The following is a 22,165-nucleotide window of genomic DNA, read 5'->3' on the forward strand; positions in this document are numbered from 1 at the left end:
ATAAGAGATTTCCTTGTAAAGCATAAAGATATTAAACATTAAAATTGAGAAATATTATTATTATTTAATCATTAGTCTTTGACAACCAATAGCAGCTACAAGGAAGCTAGCCACTTTCTTTGTGACCCAGGGATTCTGGTCAGACAACAAGTACTCTAGATAAAATAAGTTGGATCTGCCAGGAGTTTTTGTTAGAATCAGAGTAATAAAAATAGCTCTGAAATCATGATAAAAAGAGTAGTAGGATAACACATGGCCAATTGTCTCCATCTCTCCTGAATCACAAGGGCACAGACGCTCTCGGTAGGGCACACTCTTGAATCTGCCATCCAGGAAAGCAGAAGGTAAAACATTGAACTTGGCTAGCATAAAACCTTTCCTATATTTAGGGATAGTCAAACTTATTAAAAGATTTGTAGGTGCAAATGCTGCCATATTATCCCTAATATCTGGGTAAAGTGTGGCCAAACCAAATTGTTCTTGGAGTCCAGTGTCCCAAATATGCCGCTTAATAACTGCTTGACCTTAGGATATCCTAGAGCCAATACAACATCTGGAGAAAAACCCATCCTGTGTAATTTCACTGTTAGCATCCTCCTCCATTTTGATTGGAAGCGTAGACCCACCAGACAAAACGACATCTTCAGCCAGTAGTTCATCTTGAGTATCCACGCATGGGCCTCTATAGCAGCCTTTCCCAACCAGTGTGCCTCCAGATGTTGTTGGACCACAACTCCCATCATCCTCAGCCACCATTTCCAATGGCTGAGGCTGATGGGAGTTGTGGTCCAACAACATCTGGAGGCACACTGGTTGGGAAAGGCTGCTCTATAGAGATTAGTCCTGTCTCTAAACGGAGGATTACATTAGGTATGCAGCTCGGGACTCCCACCCAGGATGGCATTCAGGAATTTGGTTTGAATTACTTTGAATGGAGCAAATTTACTATAAACATATAGCTGTGAGCCATATAGCATCTGGGCTATGATATTCACTACAAACACCTGAATAGTTGAGCGTACATGTTGACCCCCTCTGGAAAAGAAGAAGAGTGCCTTTGTACACCTGTGAGCATTCATGATGGCATCATTTATTTGGGCATTCCAGGAGCCTGATGAATGAAAGGTTACTCCCTAGTACAGCCTTTCCCAACTAGTGGGCCACCAGATGCTGTTGGACCACAACTCCCATCAGTCTCAGCCAGCATTGCCAATGGTCAGGAAAGATGGGAATTGTGGTCCAACAACATCTGGTGGCCCACTAGTTGGCAAACACTGTCCTAGTACCTATAGAATGTATCCTGTTCAGTTGTATGTTCATTTATCTGACATCTGTGCTTAATTGTCGTCTTAGTGAAAACCAAAAACTTGGTCTTCGTATAGCTGATAGTCAACAGTTTATTTTTTTCAATAGGAGTCTAAGGCTCTTAAAAGACACCTCAGCCCTATGCACATCAAGGATAGAAGGACTGCGTCATCTGCATAAAGCGGAATTGATACTGATCTAGATGCCAATTTAGGAGGATGGAGATTGACATCTGTTAGATTTTTGCCCTGTGAATTAATGTAAAAGTTAGGGGGCCAGAATACAACCCTGTTTAACTCCATTGAAAGCTGGAATGGTATCAGACAGCCAACTTGGTTGCATATTACCTGCAAATGAGTGTTTTCGTTGAGACTATGAATAAATGTTAGTAGTCGCCTATCTGTAGTTGAAGCCTCAAATTTTTCCCATAGTCTATCCCTTGGGATCACGTCAAAAGCGGAATTAAAATCTATAAAGGGTGCGTAAAGGGTTCCTCCTGGTGATGATGTATATTTTTCAGCCAAACGTTGGAGAATGAGACCATGGTCAACTGTAGAACACCCTGCCCTAAAGCCAGCCTGTTCATCTTCAAGGTTATTTTCCTGCTCTATCCAATTTAGTAACCTCTCATAAACATGTCTGGTGCATAACTTGCTGATAATACTCAGCAAACTAAATGGTCTATAATTGGAATGGTTCAATCTGTTTCATTTTTTATATATTGGAATGATTGTAGCGAGCCCCCAGTCCTCTGGAATGCATGCTGAATGGTCAATGCCAATGAATAAAGTCGCTAGTACTGGAGCCCACCATTCAACATTTGACTTCAGCATTTCAGCAGAGATATTACCAGCCCCAGGGACTTTACTTGATTTAAGTTTGGTTATAAGACTAGTAATTTCAGAGAAAGAGACAGGAGGCTACTCCGGGAAATTATTTATTAAATTAGCCCTTGTTGAGTGTTGACAGGTTTGTTTCAGTGCATATATGTTGCTGATATGTGATTCCCAGGTATTAGCAGATGTATGATAATCTATTCTAACGACTGAATTAGGCTAGCCCCTTGAGACCACTCTCCAAAAGGTTATTGAGCAATTTGCCCTAGAGGCCTTAATTAGGCTTTGCCATAACTCTCTCTGAGCCTGCTTCTTTTTTCTTTAATTAGAATTTTATATCTCCTCTTTAATATAAACCATTCTAAAGGGAGAGTTGGTAGATTCAATTCCCTATATGATATATATTTTTCAGTTAGGGAGTTTGTTATGGCAATACACTCATAATCAAACCAGTGTTTGGATTTAAAGGGAAGATGTCTGGCCATGTTTTTATATTTCATAAGATTTTGTATGGATATCAACAATTCCTGGTATAAATCTTAAGACTGGTCCAGGGGAGACCCCTGATAGCATAGCATTACAGCATCTAAGACTTCCTTCTGAGTTTAATAGTTCAGTAAGACACTCGAAGCTCTTATTTCACCGTCTGATCTTACCACTGGTGCATAGTCTGCATAGGTAATCTGATTGCTAAGATTTAAAGAAAGCACCATGGGTAGGTGGTCACTCTCAATACGTTTTCCCATCGTATAGCTAGACACAAGGTTTAGCAAATTATATGAAACAATAAAATAGTTGATTACAGAAACCCCCAAACCAGATACATATGTGAATTCGCCATTCCTGTCACCCTCAACACTTCCATTCAGGATTACTAAACTAAATCTAAATACCATTTGGGATAGACAAAGACCTGCAAAATTGCAAGCCTTGTCTTTAGACTATCTGGCTGATAGTGCTTTAGCCTCCTTGAATTCAGGCAAGCATTCATGGAAATGAGAATACAAGGCAGCAGCATCCTGTCCTGTTCTGGCGTTAAAATCTCCAGCTACAATCACATGAGCATTAGGATACAAATCTATCATATTGTTTATATACTTTTCTAATTATACCCAAGTCTCTTTGATCAGTTGTTTTTGTCTCTGTGGAGGCAGATAGATGTTAATTATCAACAAGCAAATTGTTCTAAACTTGATGACCAAAGAGGTAGCAAGATGAAGCAAGGGATGCAGCCACAAGATGCTGGTAGAAATTAGCACGCCCAGATCCCCTTTGGGTCATCCTCTCATGGAACCCGAAACTGCTTCAAGGAAGTATGCAAGCAATCTGTTCAAAAAGTCTCCCTGGCCCAAATCTCTAGTACCAGAATAATGTTGTGTGTGTTAATAAAGTCCCAAAAATGCCCTGGGCTCCTGCTGGGAAGAAGGGTGGGATATAAATCAAATAATAAATAAATAAATAAATAAATAAAATGGAAATATGGAGCTTTATTCGACCAGCCTGCAATATTCCATAAAATAAGTGTTAGCTGACTGTTTGGTTGAATGAATTTTTGTCATCCTGAGTTAGTGAGTATCCTTCCTTCAGTAGAGTTCAGGGAGGTAGTCAACTCCTTCATGCAAAGGGATGACTGGACTACATTCACACTGATTCAGATTATCTGAAGGAGTGTCCATACATCTTATTTGCTTTTGATTTTTTGTGTGTGCTTCCTTGAATCATTTGGCTCTTCCTCTATATGTGCAATTGCCTCCATCGTTGGACTTATCCTGCTGACATTTGAAGTAACCGATCGTGGTATAATTTTTGGGAGATCTACAAGAACAGTTGTCCTCTCCAAAGATCCAATTTCTTCCTCTTCTAGGTATCTCATGTTCAGCCAGTAATTGAACTAAGATGAAGCACAATTTTTGATAGGTGTGTTATGAGCTAGATCCTTGTTGGAGCATCTGGGTTCCTTATGAATTTTATTGTTTCATATTGCCTGGCTGCGATAATGGACTGGATGAGAGCTAATAAACTGAGACTCAATCCTGACAAGACTGAGATGCTGTTGGTGGGGGGGCTCTCTGCCCAGATGGGTGATGTCCGACCTGCCCTAGATGGGGTTACACTCCCCCTAAAGGAGCAGGTCTGTAGTTTGGGGGTCTTATTAGATCCGCTCCTGTCACTGGAGGCTCAAGTAGCCTTGGTGGCACGGAATGCGTTCTACCAGCTTCGGCTGGTAGCCCAACTACGACCCTATCTGGACAGGGAGAACCTCGCCACAGTTATCCATGCTCTGGTAACCTCTAGATTGGACTACTGTAATGCACTCTACGTGGGGTTACCTTTGAAGACGGTTCGGAAACTTCAGCTGGTGCAGAATGCTGCGGCCAGAGTTCTTACTTGGACTAAAAAATCTGATCATATAACACCTGTCCTGGCCCAGCTGCACTGGCTGCCAATATGTTTCCGGGCCAGATTTAAAGTGTTGGTTCTTACCTATAAAGCCCTTAACGGCATCGGACCGCAATACCTGGCGGAACGCCTCTCCCGCTATGTACCTACCCGGTCACTGCGCTCGACGTCAAAGGCCCTTCTCTGGGTTCCAACGCATAGGGAGGCCCGGAGAGCAATAACTAGAGCTAGGGCCTTCTCAGTGGTGGCCCCCGAATTATGGAACGCCCTCCCTGACGAGATACGCCTGGCGCCTTCCTTGTTATCTTTTTGGCACCAGGTAAAAACCTACCTCTTTGCCCAGGCATTTTAAATTTAATTTTCATTTTCATTTATTTTAATTTTAATCTTTTGTCTTAATTTTGTTTTTTTAAATGTTTTCTATTGTATTGTACGCATACCCACATGTATTTTAATCTGTTTTTACTGTGTTGTACACCGCCCTGAGAGCTTGTTGCTATAGGGCGGTCTAAAAATGTAATAAAATAAAAATAAAAATGAATTGCTAATGGGTTAATTTCTGCAATAACCTGGTGAGCTGAGAAGATGATTTTGTGCCACAGAGAAGAGTTGCCCTGTGTTCTCTCCTTCCTTTGGACTGTTTACAAATTGAGAATGAGCAGAAGCAAACAAAGCGAGGGTTTAAGGAATCTGAGATACAGTGGTAGCATAACGTCCTTTTCCTTCCCTATGTACCTTACAATGCTGGTGGTGATCCATTCTCCTGTTTGTAAATATGTGCTTCTAACTGAATAAATGGACTCATATGAAGCGGCAAGTAGTAAAGAATCATCTAAGAAACAGCAAACTGCTTAAACTGTTTCCGTCAAGTAGTAGGCAAAAGTGGTGGTCTGCCCTGGCAAGGTGTTAACAGTTCTTCAATAAAGTGTGTTAAAATTGATAGCTGATTCTTAAGCAAAGGTTTCTACAGGATTTTCCTCTCATATGGAAAACATTACATCAAGAACATCATTCACATTAGGGGATTGTTTGCAAGGCATTTTGAGGGTAAAGTTGTTGGCCTTCGTAGTAATCTTGATGCCTCATCCACATCTACTGTAGTCCCCAGTGAGGTTTCCAGTGCAACGTCTACTACAACTTCTTGGGAACTGTTTCAGTTGATGCGGCCAGCAACATGTCCTCTCAACCCTTGGCCTTTTTGGCTTATCAAAGCTTGCCGAGGAGTTTTGACCGAGTGGATCCAGGGTGCGGTCAGTGCATTATTGCTAGAGGGACTGGTTCAAGCTGCCCTGAAAGAGGTGGTGATTCAACTGCTCCTGAAGAAGCCCACCTGGACCCATTGGTTTGCGACAACTACCACCCGGTCGCAAATACCCCCTTCTTAGGGAAGGTGATTGAGAGGGTTGTGGCACAGCAATTGCAAGTACACTTGGATGAAACATTATCTTGACCCATTCCAGTCTGGGTTCATGCCTGGTTATGGGACTGAATCAGCCTTGGTTGCCCTGATGGATGACCTTTTTCGGGAGAAGGACAGGGGGAGTGCGACTCTGTTATTCTTACTTGATCTCTGTGCTGCTTTTGATACAATTGACCATGGTATCCTTCTGGGCTGACTTGGTGAGATGGTTTTATTTATTTATTTATTTATTCAATTTATATACCGCCCCATAGCCGAAGCTCTCTGGGCGGTTTACAACAGGTAAAAAAATCTGACATACAATTAAAACCTCATATTAAGCAGTTTAAAAATAAGTTAAAATATCAAGAATTAAAACATAATTACACACTAAAATGCATATTTTATGATTAGCAGTGGCACTGTTTTACAGTGGTTCCGATCCTATCTCCAGGGTCGTTTTCAGAGAATAGCGTTGGGCAATTGTATTTTGGCTCCCTGGCAGCTGTGCTGTGGGGTGCTGCAGGGTACCATCTTGTCTTCCATGCTGTTTAACATCTATATGAAGCCCTTGGGAGCAGTCATCAGGAGATTTGGGGCAAGGTGTCAGCAGTATGGTGATAATACCCAGCTCTATTTCTCTGTATCATCTGAATTGGGAGAGGCCGTGCCAGCCCTGGACCATGCCTGGACTCAGTGGTGGGCTGGTTGAGTGCCAATAAACTGACTCAATCCTAGCAACATGGAGATGCTGTGGAGTGGTGGTTCCCGAGTTCGGATAATTGGTCAGTTGCCTGCTTTGGACGGGGTTGTACTCCCTCTGAAAGAGCAGGTCTGTAGTCTGAGGGTGCTCCCGGATCCATCTTTGTCACTAGAGACCCAGGTGACTTCTGTGGCTAGGAGTCCCTTTCACCAGCTTTGGATGGTAAGATAGCTGTGACCATTTCTGGACAGGGATAGCCTGACCACTGATGTCCATGCACTGGTAACCACCAGATTGGATTACTGTAATGTGCTCTATGTGGGACTACCCTTGAGGTTGGTCCGGAAGCTGCAGCTGGTGCAAAATGCGGCAGCAAGACTGCTCACTGGAGCAGGTTATCACCAACATGTCACTCCACTACTGAAAGAATTGCACTGGCTACCTAGTAGATACTGGGCTAAGCTCATGGCTCTAGTTTTGGTTTATAAAGCCCTATACATCTTGGGACCAGGATACCTAAAAGACTGTCTTAACCCTTATATACCCAGTCGATCACTGCACTCTGCAGGTGAGGGTTTCCTCCAGATACCATCTTATCAGGAGGTCTGTTCTGCACAACATAGGAAACAGACCTTTAATGTAGTGGCACCTACCCTTTGGAATTCCCTCCCCTTAAATATTAGACAGGCACCATCTGTGTTATCTTTTTGGTGTCTACTGAAGACTTTCATCTTTCAACAAGCCTTTAAGTAGAGACCTTATCCCAGTCTGTGTCTGTGTTGGAATTGCTTTGTAATATATTTTAAACCTTTTTTTAATGTTTTTAAAGCTTTTTTAAAAAATGTTTTTAAATACGTTTTTTTTAATATGTTTTTAATGGTTGTTGTGTTTTAATATATTTTGAAGTCTGTTTTTATGATGTTTTAAAGTGTTTTTAGTGCTTTTAGTGCTTTTGTTTGCCACCCTGGGCTCCTACTGGGAGAAAGGGCGAGATATAAATCAAATAATGAATGAACGAATAAATACATAAATGTGCTTGTGAAAGCTCTCCTAGATGAACTCAAGGGTGTACATTCAGGGTTCTCCCCAATTTCAAGATGCTTGTATGACTAGAACATGAAGGAGGGTGGAATTAAGAACTTTGCCACCTTTGGGTATTATGTTCTCTTGCAATAAAATGTTTGCAGATGTTTCATTTCTTCATAACAAAATGGTAGCAGGATATTCTGCTACAAAATGGTAGCAGAATATAGCCATCAGCTGTATTTTTTGCTTTGTCAGAAGATGACCATGCTAGAGACGGAGGCTTGAGTTTTGTTTTGCCGTATGTAAAGCACACCAGGTGAGGGATGCAATTCAAAACACAACTCTGGAACAGGTCTATGGCTGCCCACTATCTCTCTGGGGGAGGGCTGCCTGCTGAGTGTCGCTTCTTAGGGAAGATTAAGGTACGTGAGAGCACTGTCAAATGTATATTTGCAAGAGGTGATCATGAAAACTGCTCTTATTTTGTCTATTTGTAGGCTGCAATCCTGTGCCCACTAATCTGATTGTAAGTCCCATTGGGTTCAGTTGGATTTACTTCTGAGTAGACATGTATAGGATTTCACTATTAATCTTGTGTAAAATCTTCGTATTGGATCTCTTTGGGGACCTGATTGGCTATATTCCATTTGCTGCCTCATTACAAATGAATTCAAGGGAAATTTATTTTTCTAAGGTAGTGTTAAAGGCAGTCTTGCTCTTTTTTAAAAAAAACAAATACTGAAATGCCTTGCCTTTTACCACTAGATGGGGCTGATTTTGCAGGGTAAACATTTATTAAATTATGTATTGAATAAATGTAATTTTTTTAAAAGAACCATGAGGCTTAAAAATAGATTTATATATATATAGGAATATTTTAGGAGTTTCAGGATCTGCTTTATACTGAGTCAGACCATTGGTCCATCCAGCTCAGTATCATCTGCACTTCCTGGCAGCCACTTTCCAGGATTTCAGGCAGGAGACATTCCCAGCCCATCCTGAAGGTACCAGGAATTGAACCTGGGACCTTCTTCATGTAAAGTAGATGCTCAACCATTAATGCAATATAGATTAAGTAAGATATAGATAAAGCATATATGAGTACAAAACCAGATCAACCTCAGTTTTAAGGACACAGTGCAAAGGACAAAATTTTGTAATCCTTATATAGACTAGAGCTGTGCTGAAACGCCTCTTGGATATCACCGGCTACAAATATTGCAGACATTGATCTGATCTTCACGCCATGCTGAAATTTGTCCCATACCATTTGCAACGTGTCCTTGTTATCACCTGTGGCATTAACAAAACAGCTGTTCTCAGCAAGCTCAGCCACCACCTCTTTAACAGCAAAATTACCTGAAAACAGCATTGTTCCAGGGAATTGGGGGGGGGGGGGAAGAGAGCATGACAGCTCCCCACTGTAAATCACCATGCTGCATTCCCCTCCTTTTTATGCCTGTACTGGAATCTGTTACTATGTACACTCAAGCCCATGTACATTTCCCATTGAAATCAACAAACTGTCGCACAGTTCACAGTTTTGTAAGATGGGTACTTAAGGTTTCTCCCCAAAAGGAATCAGATGACCAGCATTTGGCAGCAACTTTATTCTGAGGATTTCAGTATCTTATATCCAGAATAAGAGGGTACTGTTGGAAGAGTTCATCATGTGAAATTCATTTGTACTATGAGTAGCATAACTGGTAACGTCTCAGTCACAAAAATATAACAATCTATCTGAGCTAATTCACTCTCCTGCTAAAATAACAACATACATATATAGTTAGAATGTTTTAGACTGCTTCACATTAAGGTCCTGGTTTTAGCTTGGAACCATGACTGGAAAAATCATCTCACCCCTTATATACCCAGTTGATCGCTGTGCTCTGCAGGTGAGGGCTTCCTGCAGGTACCATCTCATTAGGAAGTCCATTCCACACAACATAGGAAGTGGACCTTTAGTGTTTTGGCATCCACCCTTTGGAAATCCCTCCCCTTAAATATTAGGCAGGCACCTTCTCTGTGTTGTTTTCAACACCTATTGAAGACCTTCAATAGATACATTTATCCCATTCTGTATCTATATTGAAATAGTATAGTATATCTAAATGATATACAGTGTAAATAAAAACATAATAGAAAAATATAGAGTGACAAGCAGAGAGAGAAAGAGACCAGATATATTGACAACTCGTGTTAATTTGTTCAGGGGGATGATAGCATTAATGCTCTACTATGCTAAGTCCTTAAGCATTTCCATTTCTAAATGGTTTTCTACACTATTTCGGTGAAATCCACCCTCATCTGTGGAATTAACATTGGCACAGACTCTTCATGGTGCAAACATTCCTGTCCACTTTTAGCTATGAATCCTGACAATCTAGTCTAGTCCTATGCTCTAAGAAAAGATTCTCTGTTCTTGTCTTGCCACCTTAGGTAAGAAATAATTAATTGATAACAATGAAAAATAAAAGCTGCATAGGAAATTGCCTTATATCAAGGCAGATCATTAGGCCATCTAGTGAAGGAGTGGGGAACCCTTGGTCCTCCAGATGTTGCTGGCTATTGACAGTGCTTGCTCAGGCTGATGAAAGTAGCTCAGCAACACCTAGAGGGCCAAAGGTTCCCCACTCCAGATCTATTTCAATATTGTCTACACTGACTAGCATATATATGGGACAGGTGTACACAGTCGCTGGAATGATCTCCCCTGCATCAAAAGGTAACATTAGGGCCTTAACTTGCTGAAGGCCACTAGTCTACTTTTACTAAAAAAATTAATGGCAATAGTATACAAGGCTGTTTATGGGCACAGAAATGACATTGGGTGTTATCTGACTGGCAGAGCAATCCAGATCTATCTGCTGTGCTGGAAGGGGTTGTCTGGAGCAGAGGTGTCCTCCTGTCCAGGTTTGCCCGGCTCCACCAGTGGAGTGCTGCCAGCAGCAGAGAAGCCTTCATGGTGAGGAGCACCCCAATCTGTTTGCCCAAACAGCAGGCAGGAGGAAGCTGTCACTGACAGTACCCCTGAAATGGGGAGGGGGGAATGTTCTGATGCATCCTATATGAACCCTGCTGCTGTCGCATAACAGCAAAGGGCCTGATCTGTACCCCTCTGGCAGCACAAAAGGGCATCTCATCCTTTCTCCTCACTTTCTCTCTTGGTCAACATGAGCACTGGGGCTGTGGATGCACCGCTAAGTGCACCACTTTTATCAAGCTGCACTGTGCCGGCCAGGGTTTAGGATTGTAGCCCTAAGCCATGCTCGTGAGTAGACCCACTGAAATCAATGGACTTTAGTTAGTCATTATTTCAGTAGCTTACTGTTAGTATGACAGTGAGATATCACCCATTGTTTGCATTGTACAATGGGCTTATAAGCACATATTCCAGTGGGTTTGAATTCGCTGTGTGAGAAATCTGTTCTTTGTATACACCATGTATTCCTTAAAAGACAAGGGACTTGCATTGGCTTATGTGTCTCTGATGGGGATGTGAAAATAAAACCTGTGCAGGCTCACCTACCTGCACCAGTCAAGGTATGATGTTGTCAGAGAGGTCGCTAGTACTGCATCACACTGTTTTTAAACAATTTATTTATTTGACTAGGCTGTGAGTAGATTATTTTCCTGTGCAGCTCCACCCTGACTAGCACAGGTGGAGGGTAGAGAGAAGGAGAGAACAGGATTTGATAAAGGGGTAACAAGGAGATAAGAATGAACTGTGATGTTTGAAGTACTTTGCAGTTTACTGGGAAGGAGGAATGCATGTCAGTGTCTGAAGGAGGGAGAGGGGCATATGCTAGACTGCTTTTTGTATGCCACTGCTCACTCTCTTCAAAATAGTAATGAGTGCTTTGAATTGTAAGGTTCTAAAATATTGTGGTGGTAGGGATGTTGTATATACCAAAGTATACTCTAGAAATGAATAAGTAGTCTGGCAATTAATGAGGTAGTATGCAGATGATATGCCTATTGATTTACAAGCCTCATCTTTAAAGAGCATGTTTCCATCATTTATATTCCTGAGATTACACTTGTTATCTCTCTATGTCTCTCTCTCTCTCTGTCTCTCGTTCTCTCCCTGTATCTCTCTTGTCTCTCATAGCAAAGCTCCCCTTATCCATCCCCTCATCATCACTCCTGTCTCATCTCTTCTCCAAGCAACTTCAAGCACATCTATCACATGACTGTTAACTCAGCTGAAAATTTCCTCTCCCATGATTCCGTAAACCCTACATATCCCCCACCTCTGCACTCTGTCCCTCGTACACCAGCCTTTATGAATATAAGGGTATGAACTGCTCAGCCAGGTGTTCCTGCTACTAACACTGTGTGGTGTTACTTCTTTGCCTAACTAATATCTGGAAAGATTTAAGCATTGTGGTTGGTTTTATTTGCCTCTAAATAGTTTTTGCACTCCTTCAGCTCCAGTATCTGTTTATTTGTAACTCCAGATGAGGTGCACAAACACAGAGGGAGAATTAAGGCAAGAACAAATCTCTACTGAAGTAGACCCTTTCCCAGGCATTCAAACAATCTTTGCAATCCCTCTAATTTCTCCAGACAAGGATGGCCCATGAATTTCCCAATTCAAAGGACCCACTGAGGAAGAGGACTCATGTCTCAAAACCTGTTTGGCACATTGCACCTAACACCCCATAATCCCCTCATCCTCTGAGATCAGCAGATCTGCTAGGTGAGGGGACTTTGAGAAAGCCCAGTGGTTCATCCCAGCAGGATCTGCCTATAGGAAGCTTGTTGCTGCATCCAAAGAAACCCAGGACTTTTCTGTGCGACAGACAGGTTTTTAATCAGTTGGATGGAAATTTGGTAGCATGCCAAATGACAGAATGAGGCCTAGTGATAACCCTGTTTATAGTGTGAGGATTCTGCTACGTTACCAGAATTCTGTCTGTTTAATATGAACTTCAGTCTGACCCAATTTATATTACTACTACTACACTAGCAATGTACATGGTGCTGTACTATAAGGAAAAACATCTGGTCCCTGCTCTGAGGGGCTTACAATCTAAATTTCAGCTTTGAGGAAGGAAGGCAGGCAGGCAGAAATATGTGCAGATGCAGTTCTACATCCTTAGTCTTAGGTCAGGACAAGGGGGTTAAGCCAGGGGGTTAACTGTGAGATGGAATTTGAGCCAGGATTGGAAAGGAAAGAGGAGACAGAGAACTCCTACAACTTTGGAGAAAAGCTGGAGCCATTTAAGGGAACAACAGGCTGCACCCCTTCGTATTTCTAGTAAGGTCTGTGTGAGCAGGATCTTGCTCTGTCAAGTACTTCATAAAAGTTTTTTTTAAAATTTGTGGCCTCACAATCTCATTGTAAACGGAAATCTCTCCAATCCTGAAGAGATAAATAAAACCAGGTGAGTGGCTGAGCTCCAGCTTTGTTACCCTTTATGTCCTTACACATTTATCTCATTTAATTCTCCTGTCAATATGTGAACTCGAATTAGTTGTATTACAAATTCTTGAAGGGCTGGACCGTGGGCAGGATTTGTTTCCCAGTTAAAGAATCAAACTGTCTTTTCCAAGAAAGTATCTTATATTTGTTGACTATTAAATAAACCATTCAGTTTCTCTTTTCTGAAGTTGAATTTCCACGTAATCAGCTGCAATAAAATTAGTATTGGTACTGGAATCAAATCAGTATTTTCTACTTCTCGAAGGACATTTCTGTACCATTGACAGAAAGGCAGGATATAAATTGTAATAATAATTATTATTATTTTATCCATTAAGATATATTTGCTTTGAGGTTTATTTACTTATTTGGCAACAGACTGGGTGTTGATTCTTCGGTCTGTTAAAAAAAAAGTCACTTATGTATTTTAAAGTTAGTGCTACGAGCGTAAGTTTTGCTACCATTTCCTAGCTGCTGTTTTGAGCAGCCATGGATTTTCTTTTCATACATGATGTGAAAGTTTCTCTTTTCTCAATTTCTCAGTTCTCTGCTCTTAGCAGTGAGTTATATAAATGTTTAGGAAATGGAAAGTGAAACTTTTTTATTATTTATTTTTGAGGAGGAGGAAAGCACATATGAATTTGATGGACTCTGCCTTATAGTAAAAGAAAATGAATGTATCATTCTCCTATACCTCCAAGCAGTATTAGTTGCCTCCATTATTTTTTATTGATTATGATATTATATCTATTTCATCTGGAGGATAAAACTTTTGGCTACTGTCATCCTTAAGCTACTTTGAAAAATGACATTGCATTGATACAAGCTTAACAAAATCCATTTGTATATATCCAATCTGTTAGTAATAGTATACTAGCCAGATGCTCATCATTTTTTGTGAAGAGGGTGGGCTTGCAAGTGTCTTATTTCACTTTACATATCAATATGCATTGACTCTTCCTCCCCACCTTCGATCCATATTAATAAAATCTGGACTGTTAATTATAACCCTTTCTTCTTGCAATGTGTCCCATATCCCATCCTTTTTATGTTGCCCATAGAATTCAGTAGGAGTCATTAGGAACAGAACTAGCACTCAGTCCCTACTTGTCACTGCGTATCCCTGTCCTGAGTTCTGTTACTTGGAATAATAATAGTGTATTTTCCAATGAAGCATCTGTATGTTTGTCATCTGTGGAATAAACTCAGATTTCTGTTTCCTGGCATTAAAAGATCGGCATTTCCAGTCTTTCTTCTGTAGTTGAGAGAGAGAGAGAGAGAGAGAGAGACTGTTGGAAAGTAGCTAATGGGTGGGTCAACAGAGAGACATCATGGTGCGTAATTTCATGTGTCCTGATCAGTACTCATTTTCATTCCACTATCATTTGTTTTGTGTAGCCAGTGTTGAAACTTCTGTGAGCGCATATTGTTGCAACCTATGTCAAATTCTGTGCTTGCTGGATAGCAAAAGACCAGAATAGCTATTCATCTGAAAGCTTTCTAGTGTTCATCTAAGCCTTGTAGCCGTATTTTATTTGCACCTAACAAAAGAATACCCATAAGTTATTGATCATGTTACTGTGACTTGTGAAAGCGAGGAACTGACATTTAATTTTTTAATTGAGAAGCAGGATCATAAGCACATGTTACAGAGGTGGGAAACACACTGTTCAATGAGATAGGCAGAAAACAGTCATTAAGATTTCCTAGCCCTTTATGCATGCCTGATGCCAATTAGTGTATTGTGTAAACAAAAAAGCAATAGATTAACAGTGGAAGGAATTACATATATGATAACAAGCATTCCAGAACTGTGTATGCAAAAAAGTATCCTAGATCATCTATTCGAACTCTGTCTCGACTCAGAGAACCTTTTATTTTGGACATTCCTAAAAGATGCTATCTATCCCCTTTTTGTGCAGGGGATATTTGAATATAATAGGCTATTGCTACCTGTGAAAGACTGACCAAGCAATAAACCAAAAGGAATTTCATGGATTTTAAGAGTATATTTCTAAAGCTACAAAGCTGAATGAGTGCAGAATACTAATTTTAGATGTCTCTATTGAAGACAAGACAAAATAAAAATCAATTAAATATAATTTGTTTAAAAATAAGTGTGATACCTATCATTTTAAATGTATTTAATCCTGCTTCTCGGGAAAATATCCTCACAAAGTAGCAAACTTAAATGTATAAACCATGTGTAGTGACAGTATTAAAAATGTAATTTTAAAAAAACAGTATAATTGGAATAAGCAGCAGATAGCGAGCATATCTTCAAGGTCTACTTACAAACTTTTAGGGATTGTTAGTGTCCTGATCATTCTAACCCTTGAAATGGGTAGTCTCTTGAGGACAACCTCAGTACATATTCCCTCCCTACCTCATGTGTTTCAGAAACTTTCTTGAAGCTAAAGAATATGAAATGCAGTAAAGAGGGAGGGAGAAAACTGAGAGATGTAAAAATCGATAGCAGATTAAAAAATTAAGGTGCTCCTATTTGGAAAGATAGTATGGGTTCATCCATTTTTGCTTGTGCTGTATAGTATCTACCTCTGGCTACTTTGTTCAATTTAACAGTCCCCATGGAAGCATACAGATAAAGAAATTAGAGTATGTGATAGGTTTCCAATTCCTAAAAGAAAGTTCCAAAATTTAGCTGTGAGTTCTGCATATTTGACAGCTTATTGCTATATGTAATTCAACATTTTGCAGCCACTACTGACAGTATCATTTGTGGTTCCATCCACAGTGCTTATTTATAGAACGTGACCTTTGCAAACTTGCCCATTTACCATCTAGATAACTTGAAGGTCAAGGCATTGTTTTATTATTTGGGTGCATTGAATTTGATAACCTTGGTATTTCTGTTGTAAAAGAGTTTGCCTTTTTCATGTTTCTGTTTAATTTCTTTTGCAGAACCTTCGACCTCAGGAAAGTCGGACCATGTTTAGTGGTTCTGTCAGTATCCCATCAATCACAAAATCCCGTACTGAACCAGGTCGCTCCATGAGTGCTAGCAGTGGTTTGGCAGCAAGTAAGTTTCTGGAATCTCTGTCCTATCTCAGGCACATTTCACTTACATTGAAAATGGGGTCTTGGTCTATTCAGCTGTGATAGATAGATTGATAGATTGATTTGTTGTTACTTGGCTTCAAGTCGATTACAACTTATGGCGACCCTATGAATCAGCGACCTTCAATGGATGGATGGATGGGCGGGCGGGCAGGCTTTTGGGGGGCACAGCAATATGGTATTACAGGTTACTTTTGAAACTCCCCAGTGCTGGCATGGTACCTGCTTGTTTTAGTAAGGTGCCCCACAACAGGATTGGTAGTACTGTTTGAAATATTACTACTCCTGATTTCCAAGCCAACCTAAAGCTGTGATTTATTATAAAATAAATCATTATTAAAACCCTAGCAGAACACAGCCAACAAACTCTCATAAAAGGCAGTCATTCCAATGCAATAACAAGAGTAGCAGTAATATTAAATTAATGAAAATCCACTGAACACCACTGTTCAGTGGACTTTCATTAATTTAATAGTACGTAGTACGTGCATAGTGCTTGCATAGTCCATGGGAGGGAGATGGAAGGAAATTCTTATCTACAGAAACAAAGTCTATTAAAGATGCAAAACAGATTGTTTTGACGTTCTTAGGAAGAATCAATTTGAAGTAATACAGCTAAAACACTACTAAATCAAGAGTAACCAAAGATGAATTACCAGTAAGCACTTAATTCCAACAATGAACCACATGCTACTATGGAACACCAAAGACCTTATTCAAAGGAACTTGTACTCTGAGGGACAAACTTCATGCTATATTAAATGCATATTGGTTAAATAGCAGCCATGGGATGAGAGGATTTGCCCTGTAGAAAAGGGTATTTCACTTTTCTCATTGTACCATGGTCCCAACAAAGACTGGTGCTCTTTCCTGCATGAGGAAAGATGGTATGCCAGCTTCCTTCCCATGGTAAGCTGCAGTTTGGGGGGGGCAGATGGGGCCACATCTCTCCCCCTCCTCTCTCTTGGTAAAATAACAGCTGTGAAGAGGGGGGATGTTCAAGAGACTGAACACATTTCAAGAGACACATTTAGTGCAAGTAGTAGTTTGGCCCAGAGTAAAACTGGATTTTCGCGGTGGGGGAGGCAGGGAGAGAAATGAATAATTGTAAAATAATTTGCGGAGGATGAGATTGGGAAATGGAAATTGGTAAGCAGGCTGCACAGCTCTAATGCCTTCATATGTGTTATGTCACTAAATCCCTTGATGCATTTCTAGGATCATCTGCACAAAATGGCAGTGCTTTGCGGAGGGAATTCTCTGGAGGTAGCTATGGAGCAAAGCGTCAGCCAATAGCATCCCCTTCAGATGGCTCTTTGTCTTCTGGTGGTTTGGACCAAGGCAGTGATGCACCAGCGAGGGACTATGAGCGAGAGGTGAGTATAGGGGTGGGGATGCTTCAAGGAGCTCAAGTGTTTAACTCAGCTATGCTGAAATGAATGGACAGATAAACAGAAGTGCTGCAGAGATCACTGACCTCAAGAAAAAGGAGGAAGACTTACATTGTCCTTACCAGCCCACAGACAGCTGCTGCCCAATTTTTTAAAGGCTCAGCTTAAAACCAAAAACTCTTTGATATCCTGTTATTGCCTAAAGCTTAAGATCAATACACACAGTCAAGGATGCATTTACATAGTGAAGTTCCCATATGAACTCTCTATGAATACAGCGGCTGCATCTCAGTAGCGATTGCCATAATTGTGTCAGATGCTGGTTTTGGTGGTGATTTCTGCAAAACATTTTTCAGCTGTTATCTATGGAGATATTGGTTCATACAATACAATTTGTTTTTTAAAGCAAAGTTTTTGTTAAGGTGCTTTGCAGAGTACTGCCTGTAGAGATCTACAATAATCAGTATGAGTTGATGTTGGAACAAATACCACATAGTGACATCCTTTGTGCAAAACCACTCACAACTCTTCTGCAAATAAAAGAGAGAAAAGAGGAAGGTGCAATAACATTTAAACCAAACGGAAACAAAAACACAGTTACTTTCCTAAGTTCATACAGCAGCACTAGTATAATAATAATACCCTTCACCCAAAGGTCTCAGGGCAGGTTACAACGGTTTTAAAATAATCATTAAAAACACCCTAAAATCACAACTTCACAAAAAATAGGGTGGGTCCTAAAAATATACATCTCAGGTGTCAAAGGCCAGGGTAAAGAGCATTAATAATTTGGCAGATGTTGATCTAGAAGTGTGCTAATGATATTCTGTGTGCTAATGCATCCTTGGGAACATTGCATGAAGCCAAAATGTGGATCAGTTTAGGCCTGTCCATTTCAGCCACTGGGGCACTGCCCTCTCAATCTGCCTGCCCTTAGCCAGTCCCCACCTGCCTGCCTTCTTTCTTACAGTCAGTCCAGGGGGTGGCACTGCCTGTCAGCTTCCTCCTCCTTAGTCCCAGTATTAGTTACCCTTGTAGAACTCAGCAGGAAGGAGGACGGGCAGAGCTGGAATTAGTTGGCTCTGCCTCTTATTGGCTAGCTCCACCTACTGTTGGTCTCCCTACCAGTACCTGTGGATAGCAGCCGTCGCTGCCCTGAATGATGCACCTGTAGCAAAATAGCTTGGTAAAGTTCTTGCGCAATCCTCTGGTCTTTGTTTTTTATACATAAGCAACTCTCAACCACTATCCTTGGGAGATGATGTTAGGTCCATCTTCTTGAGAAGCTAGAGCAGATTTTATTACTTCCTTGATATCTTGTGCTATAGCAGGGGATGGGGTGTGGAGACAATGCAGTAACTTGATTCCAGGCAGCTCTTGTCCTTTAAGGTCCCTTCCCTTCCCCACCACTTGCTCCTCTTCTCCTGCTCACTGATGTGTGTTCTCTTGCATTTTTTGGGCTGCAGGACTCTGACTCTCCAAGGCATTCAACAGCTTCTAACAGCTCCAACCTGAGCAGTCCTCCCAGCCCCATCTCACCTCACAAGACCAAGAGCCTCTCCCTGGAGAGCTCTGACCACGCGAGCTGGGACACATGAATTGCTTCAGCACTCAGATTTTACATCTCAGCAGCTTATTATCCCCATGACTCTCCGTTTGCTGTCAGTGTCATCACCCCCCAGCTTCCCTCCAAAAACAAACTAGGAGAGGGAGGGGAGAAAGAGAATAGATCTGTCTTCTCTGACACAAGCAGAGAAGCTTCTCCTCTATCCCCCTCATTCAACAGTAAGAGCAAGCAAGAGAAAATATTGTGGAGGGCTGGGGTGGGGGAAAGAGGTTGGTATACAAGAGATATTGGTATGTTTGTATTAGTATCTATATTATTTCATAAGGTTACCGCTGTTTCCATTATTATGGGTATATTCCACACCATGCCACCGTTGTGTAGACTGACCAAAACAGAATCTGTATGAGAGAACCAGATTTTGCTTTGACACACACACATAGTATCTTTTTTTTCCCCAAGAGTTGCACAGCAACACTCCTCCCCAATCTCTGGTTATGGGGTGAAATTTGCCCAGCACAGGCAAATGCGCATGCTTTCAGCAGCCACTCTATTTGAATGTCAATCTGATTGTTGCCAGCAAGTCCTTACTGATTTTAAAGAAATGATTGCATATTTTACTACAGTAGAGTTTAAGTAAATACGTAAAATGAAGAGTTGGTACATATGTATATAATAAAAGAAAAAGCATAGTGATGCAGCGAAAGATGGATTCCTATTTAAGAGATCCTTTAATTTAAGAAGACTTGTGTTGTTCCCTTTTTCATACTAAATAATCTACAGATTGAGGATGTGATCTGGATATATAACATGGCAACAGATAAAAACAGACAGCCTGGAGGAAGACTGCATCCTCACAATGTGCTCTGTAACATTTTCTTCTTATCAGTAGACAAACAAAAGCCATAATCCTCATTTTAAACTATATCTTTCTCTGTTCTACTATATCTGCTTCATTCTGTGACCAAAACCCATGATTACTAGTCTACAAGCAAGAACTGGGCTCAGGGGCAATTTAGTGCAGAATCAGTATTGAGCCCCAAGCAAAAATGGAGTCAGTGCAGCCAAAGCCAGGGCAAACAGACTCTCAAACCCATCTGGCCATTTCATAGCCCCTAGTTTGTAACGCGACTTTCCAGTTTTTAGTGATCCAACTACATCAGCCAAATTCAAGCAGCACTACTGCAGAAACAGACTCTTTTAAATCGAGTTTGCTTCTATAGCACACTGAAGGCTATAATGTGTTCATCTTCAGAATTTGCTAAAGCACAAGGTGGTTCAAGACTTCTCTTCTAAAGATGGTCACAGTGTCATCCCCTGCCCCCCACCTGGCCTGACCCAGTCTGTTTAGTGCTATTAGTGCCGGGAAATACTGGGATGGTTAGATTCCACAGAGAAACACTTGACAGGGCAAAGAATTCCTCTCTGGAGACAGCGATGGTCACCTAGGTAAACAGGGACAAACAGCGCAACATGCAAATGGAGGGCAAGAACAGAAGGCAGCTTGCTCCTTTTTCTTCTTGAATACATGGAGTGCAGTTTGCAATTTGAAACTAGATGAATGTGATTTTTCTAATCTCGGGATCACTACTACTGTCATGACATGACCTAGCTCAAGTGGATAGGTTTTGGATGGTGGTGTGTGTTGAATTTAGTTTCCTGGGATTTGCTAACAAATATTTCTTGGCTGTCGTCAAACTGTTCCAGTCAGCAGCACAACAACAAAAGTGCAACTAATGGTGTTTCCCAGGTTTCCTCTGAAAAATGTCAGCTACAGTCATGCAAGGTACAGATTTAGAAGTACTATGAGATACAGAGTGTTGTCCGTAACCATCTAGCTGTACTGAGTCTGCTAATTGTTGGTTCTGTGTCTTATTCTGCATTAAGTGGACTGCCACACGAAGGCTGCCATTTAGCTATTTTATACTGGGAGAGAACAGTTGGGGGTGGGGGAAACACAAAGCTTTTCTATTGACTTTGGTGTCCTAATCCTGTTTGTTGAATTTGGCTTGTCAAGAATCTCAAAGTGGATGTGTTTTTGTTGTCCCAGGTATAAACAAGAGGTTTGCAAATTAGCATGTCTCACTGGTTGCTATGAAATGCAAAGTTAACTTCCTGCTCAGCAAAACTGTCAAACAACACGAGGACAGGCATTATTTAAGAGCCATTGACTACTTTTTCTTCTTCAGCATTCAGTACTAAAAGGTTCCGTTCCAAGCCTTCCTCTCCCCCCCCCGTGATAGCTCTGTTCCATATACTTGTGAAGAGATTAGTCTTATTTCAACAAGGTTATTTCTGAAATACAACTAGTGGGAAATATATCATCTTGTTAAAAGGTTTTAAGACTGCCAGGGCTTGAAATATACAGTTGGTCTGAGTAATTTATCCACTTCAGAAGTTATCTTGGAAGTCCCTGCAGAGTCCTACAGCAATTGATCTTTGCTCCATAGGAGAGTGAAAACTAAGAAGGGCAGCACCTGCATTTCTAGTCAAAACACAGATGTTCATGTAAGAGATAATTGGAAGACATAAGTATCCCAAGAATTACATTTTATATCATGTTGGGCCATTTCACAAATTAAAAGTATTATCGTATTGATGCCATCATTCTAGGATGCACAAGGACATAGTATGATATGAACACATCTTTACAGCTCTGCCCAGTGCAGATTGTTTAGTATCTCTGAAATGGTTGGCTGGTGGAGTTAAAATTTGCTGCTAGGTATTGCTCACAGGTATCCATTCATACCTGATTACATTTCTCCAAGCACTTTTATAATCTAATTGAATCCTGACTAATTTGATTACATTTTTGTGTACATAGTTAGAGGCTATGCTTCCCTAATTGGGCTAATTCAGACACCTCGCTCATTTCCCCATTTTTCTTGTAGCCCATTTCTTAAGGCTCAATAAATCAGGTTTTGATTGTAAATGAATCTCAGATTGTACAGCTCCATTATTTTTTCTTATTAAGCACACACAACATAATCATTACTTTTTCTTTTCAAAACACATTCCTGTTGTATTATTCATTT

General features: G+C 40.8%; 1 protein-coding gene across 6 annotated transcripts in view; it reads left to right on the plus strand.

Moving 5' to 3' along the window:
* The window catches only part of CDC42BPA (CDC42 binding protein kinase alpha), a 320,075-nt gene extending 300,239 nt beyond the window's left edge, over positions 1-19,836 (plus strand). For 4 of the 6 annotated variants that reach the window (XM_061625002.1, XM_061625003.1, XM_061625005.1 and 1 more), the window contains 3 exons: positions 16,020-16,137; positions 17,394-17,551; positions 19,033-19,836. In XM_061625002.1, coding sequence (XP_061480986.1) covers positions 16,020-16,137; positions 17,394-17,551; positions 19,033-19,164 — 408 coding nt within the window. In that variant the 3' untranslated portion in view covers positions 19,165-19,836. Of the gene's footprint in view, positions 1-1,413; positions 1,897-11,780; positions 11,967-16,019; positions 16,138-17,393; positions 17,552-19,032 lie in introns of those variants that run through there. The other 2 variants (XM_061625008.1, XM_061625007.1) reach the window with 2 other exon arrangements.
* The last annotated feature ends 2,329 nt before the right edge of the window (positions 19,837-22,165 follow it).

Source organism: Rhineura floridana, chromosome 4, assembly GCF_030035675.1.
Source record: "Rhineura floridana isolate rRhiFlo1 chromosome 4, rRhiFlo1.hap2, whole genome shotgun sequence".
Lineage (NCBI taxonomy): Eukaryota > Metazoa > Chordata > Lepidosauria > Squamata > Rhineuridae > Rhineura > Rhineura floridana.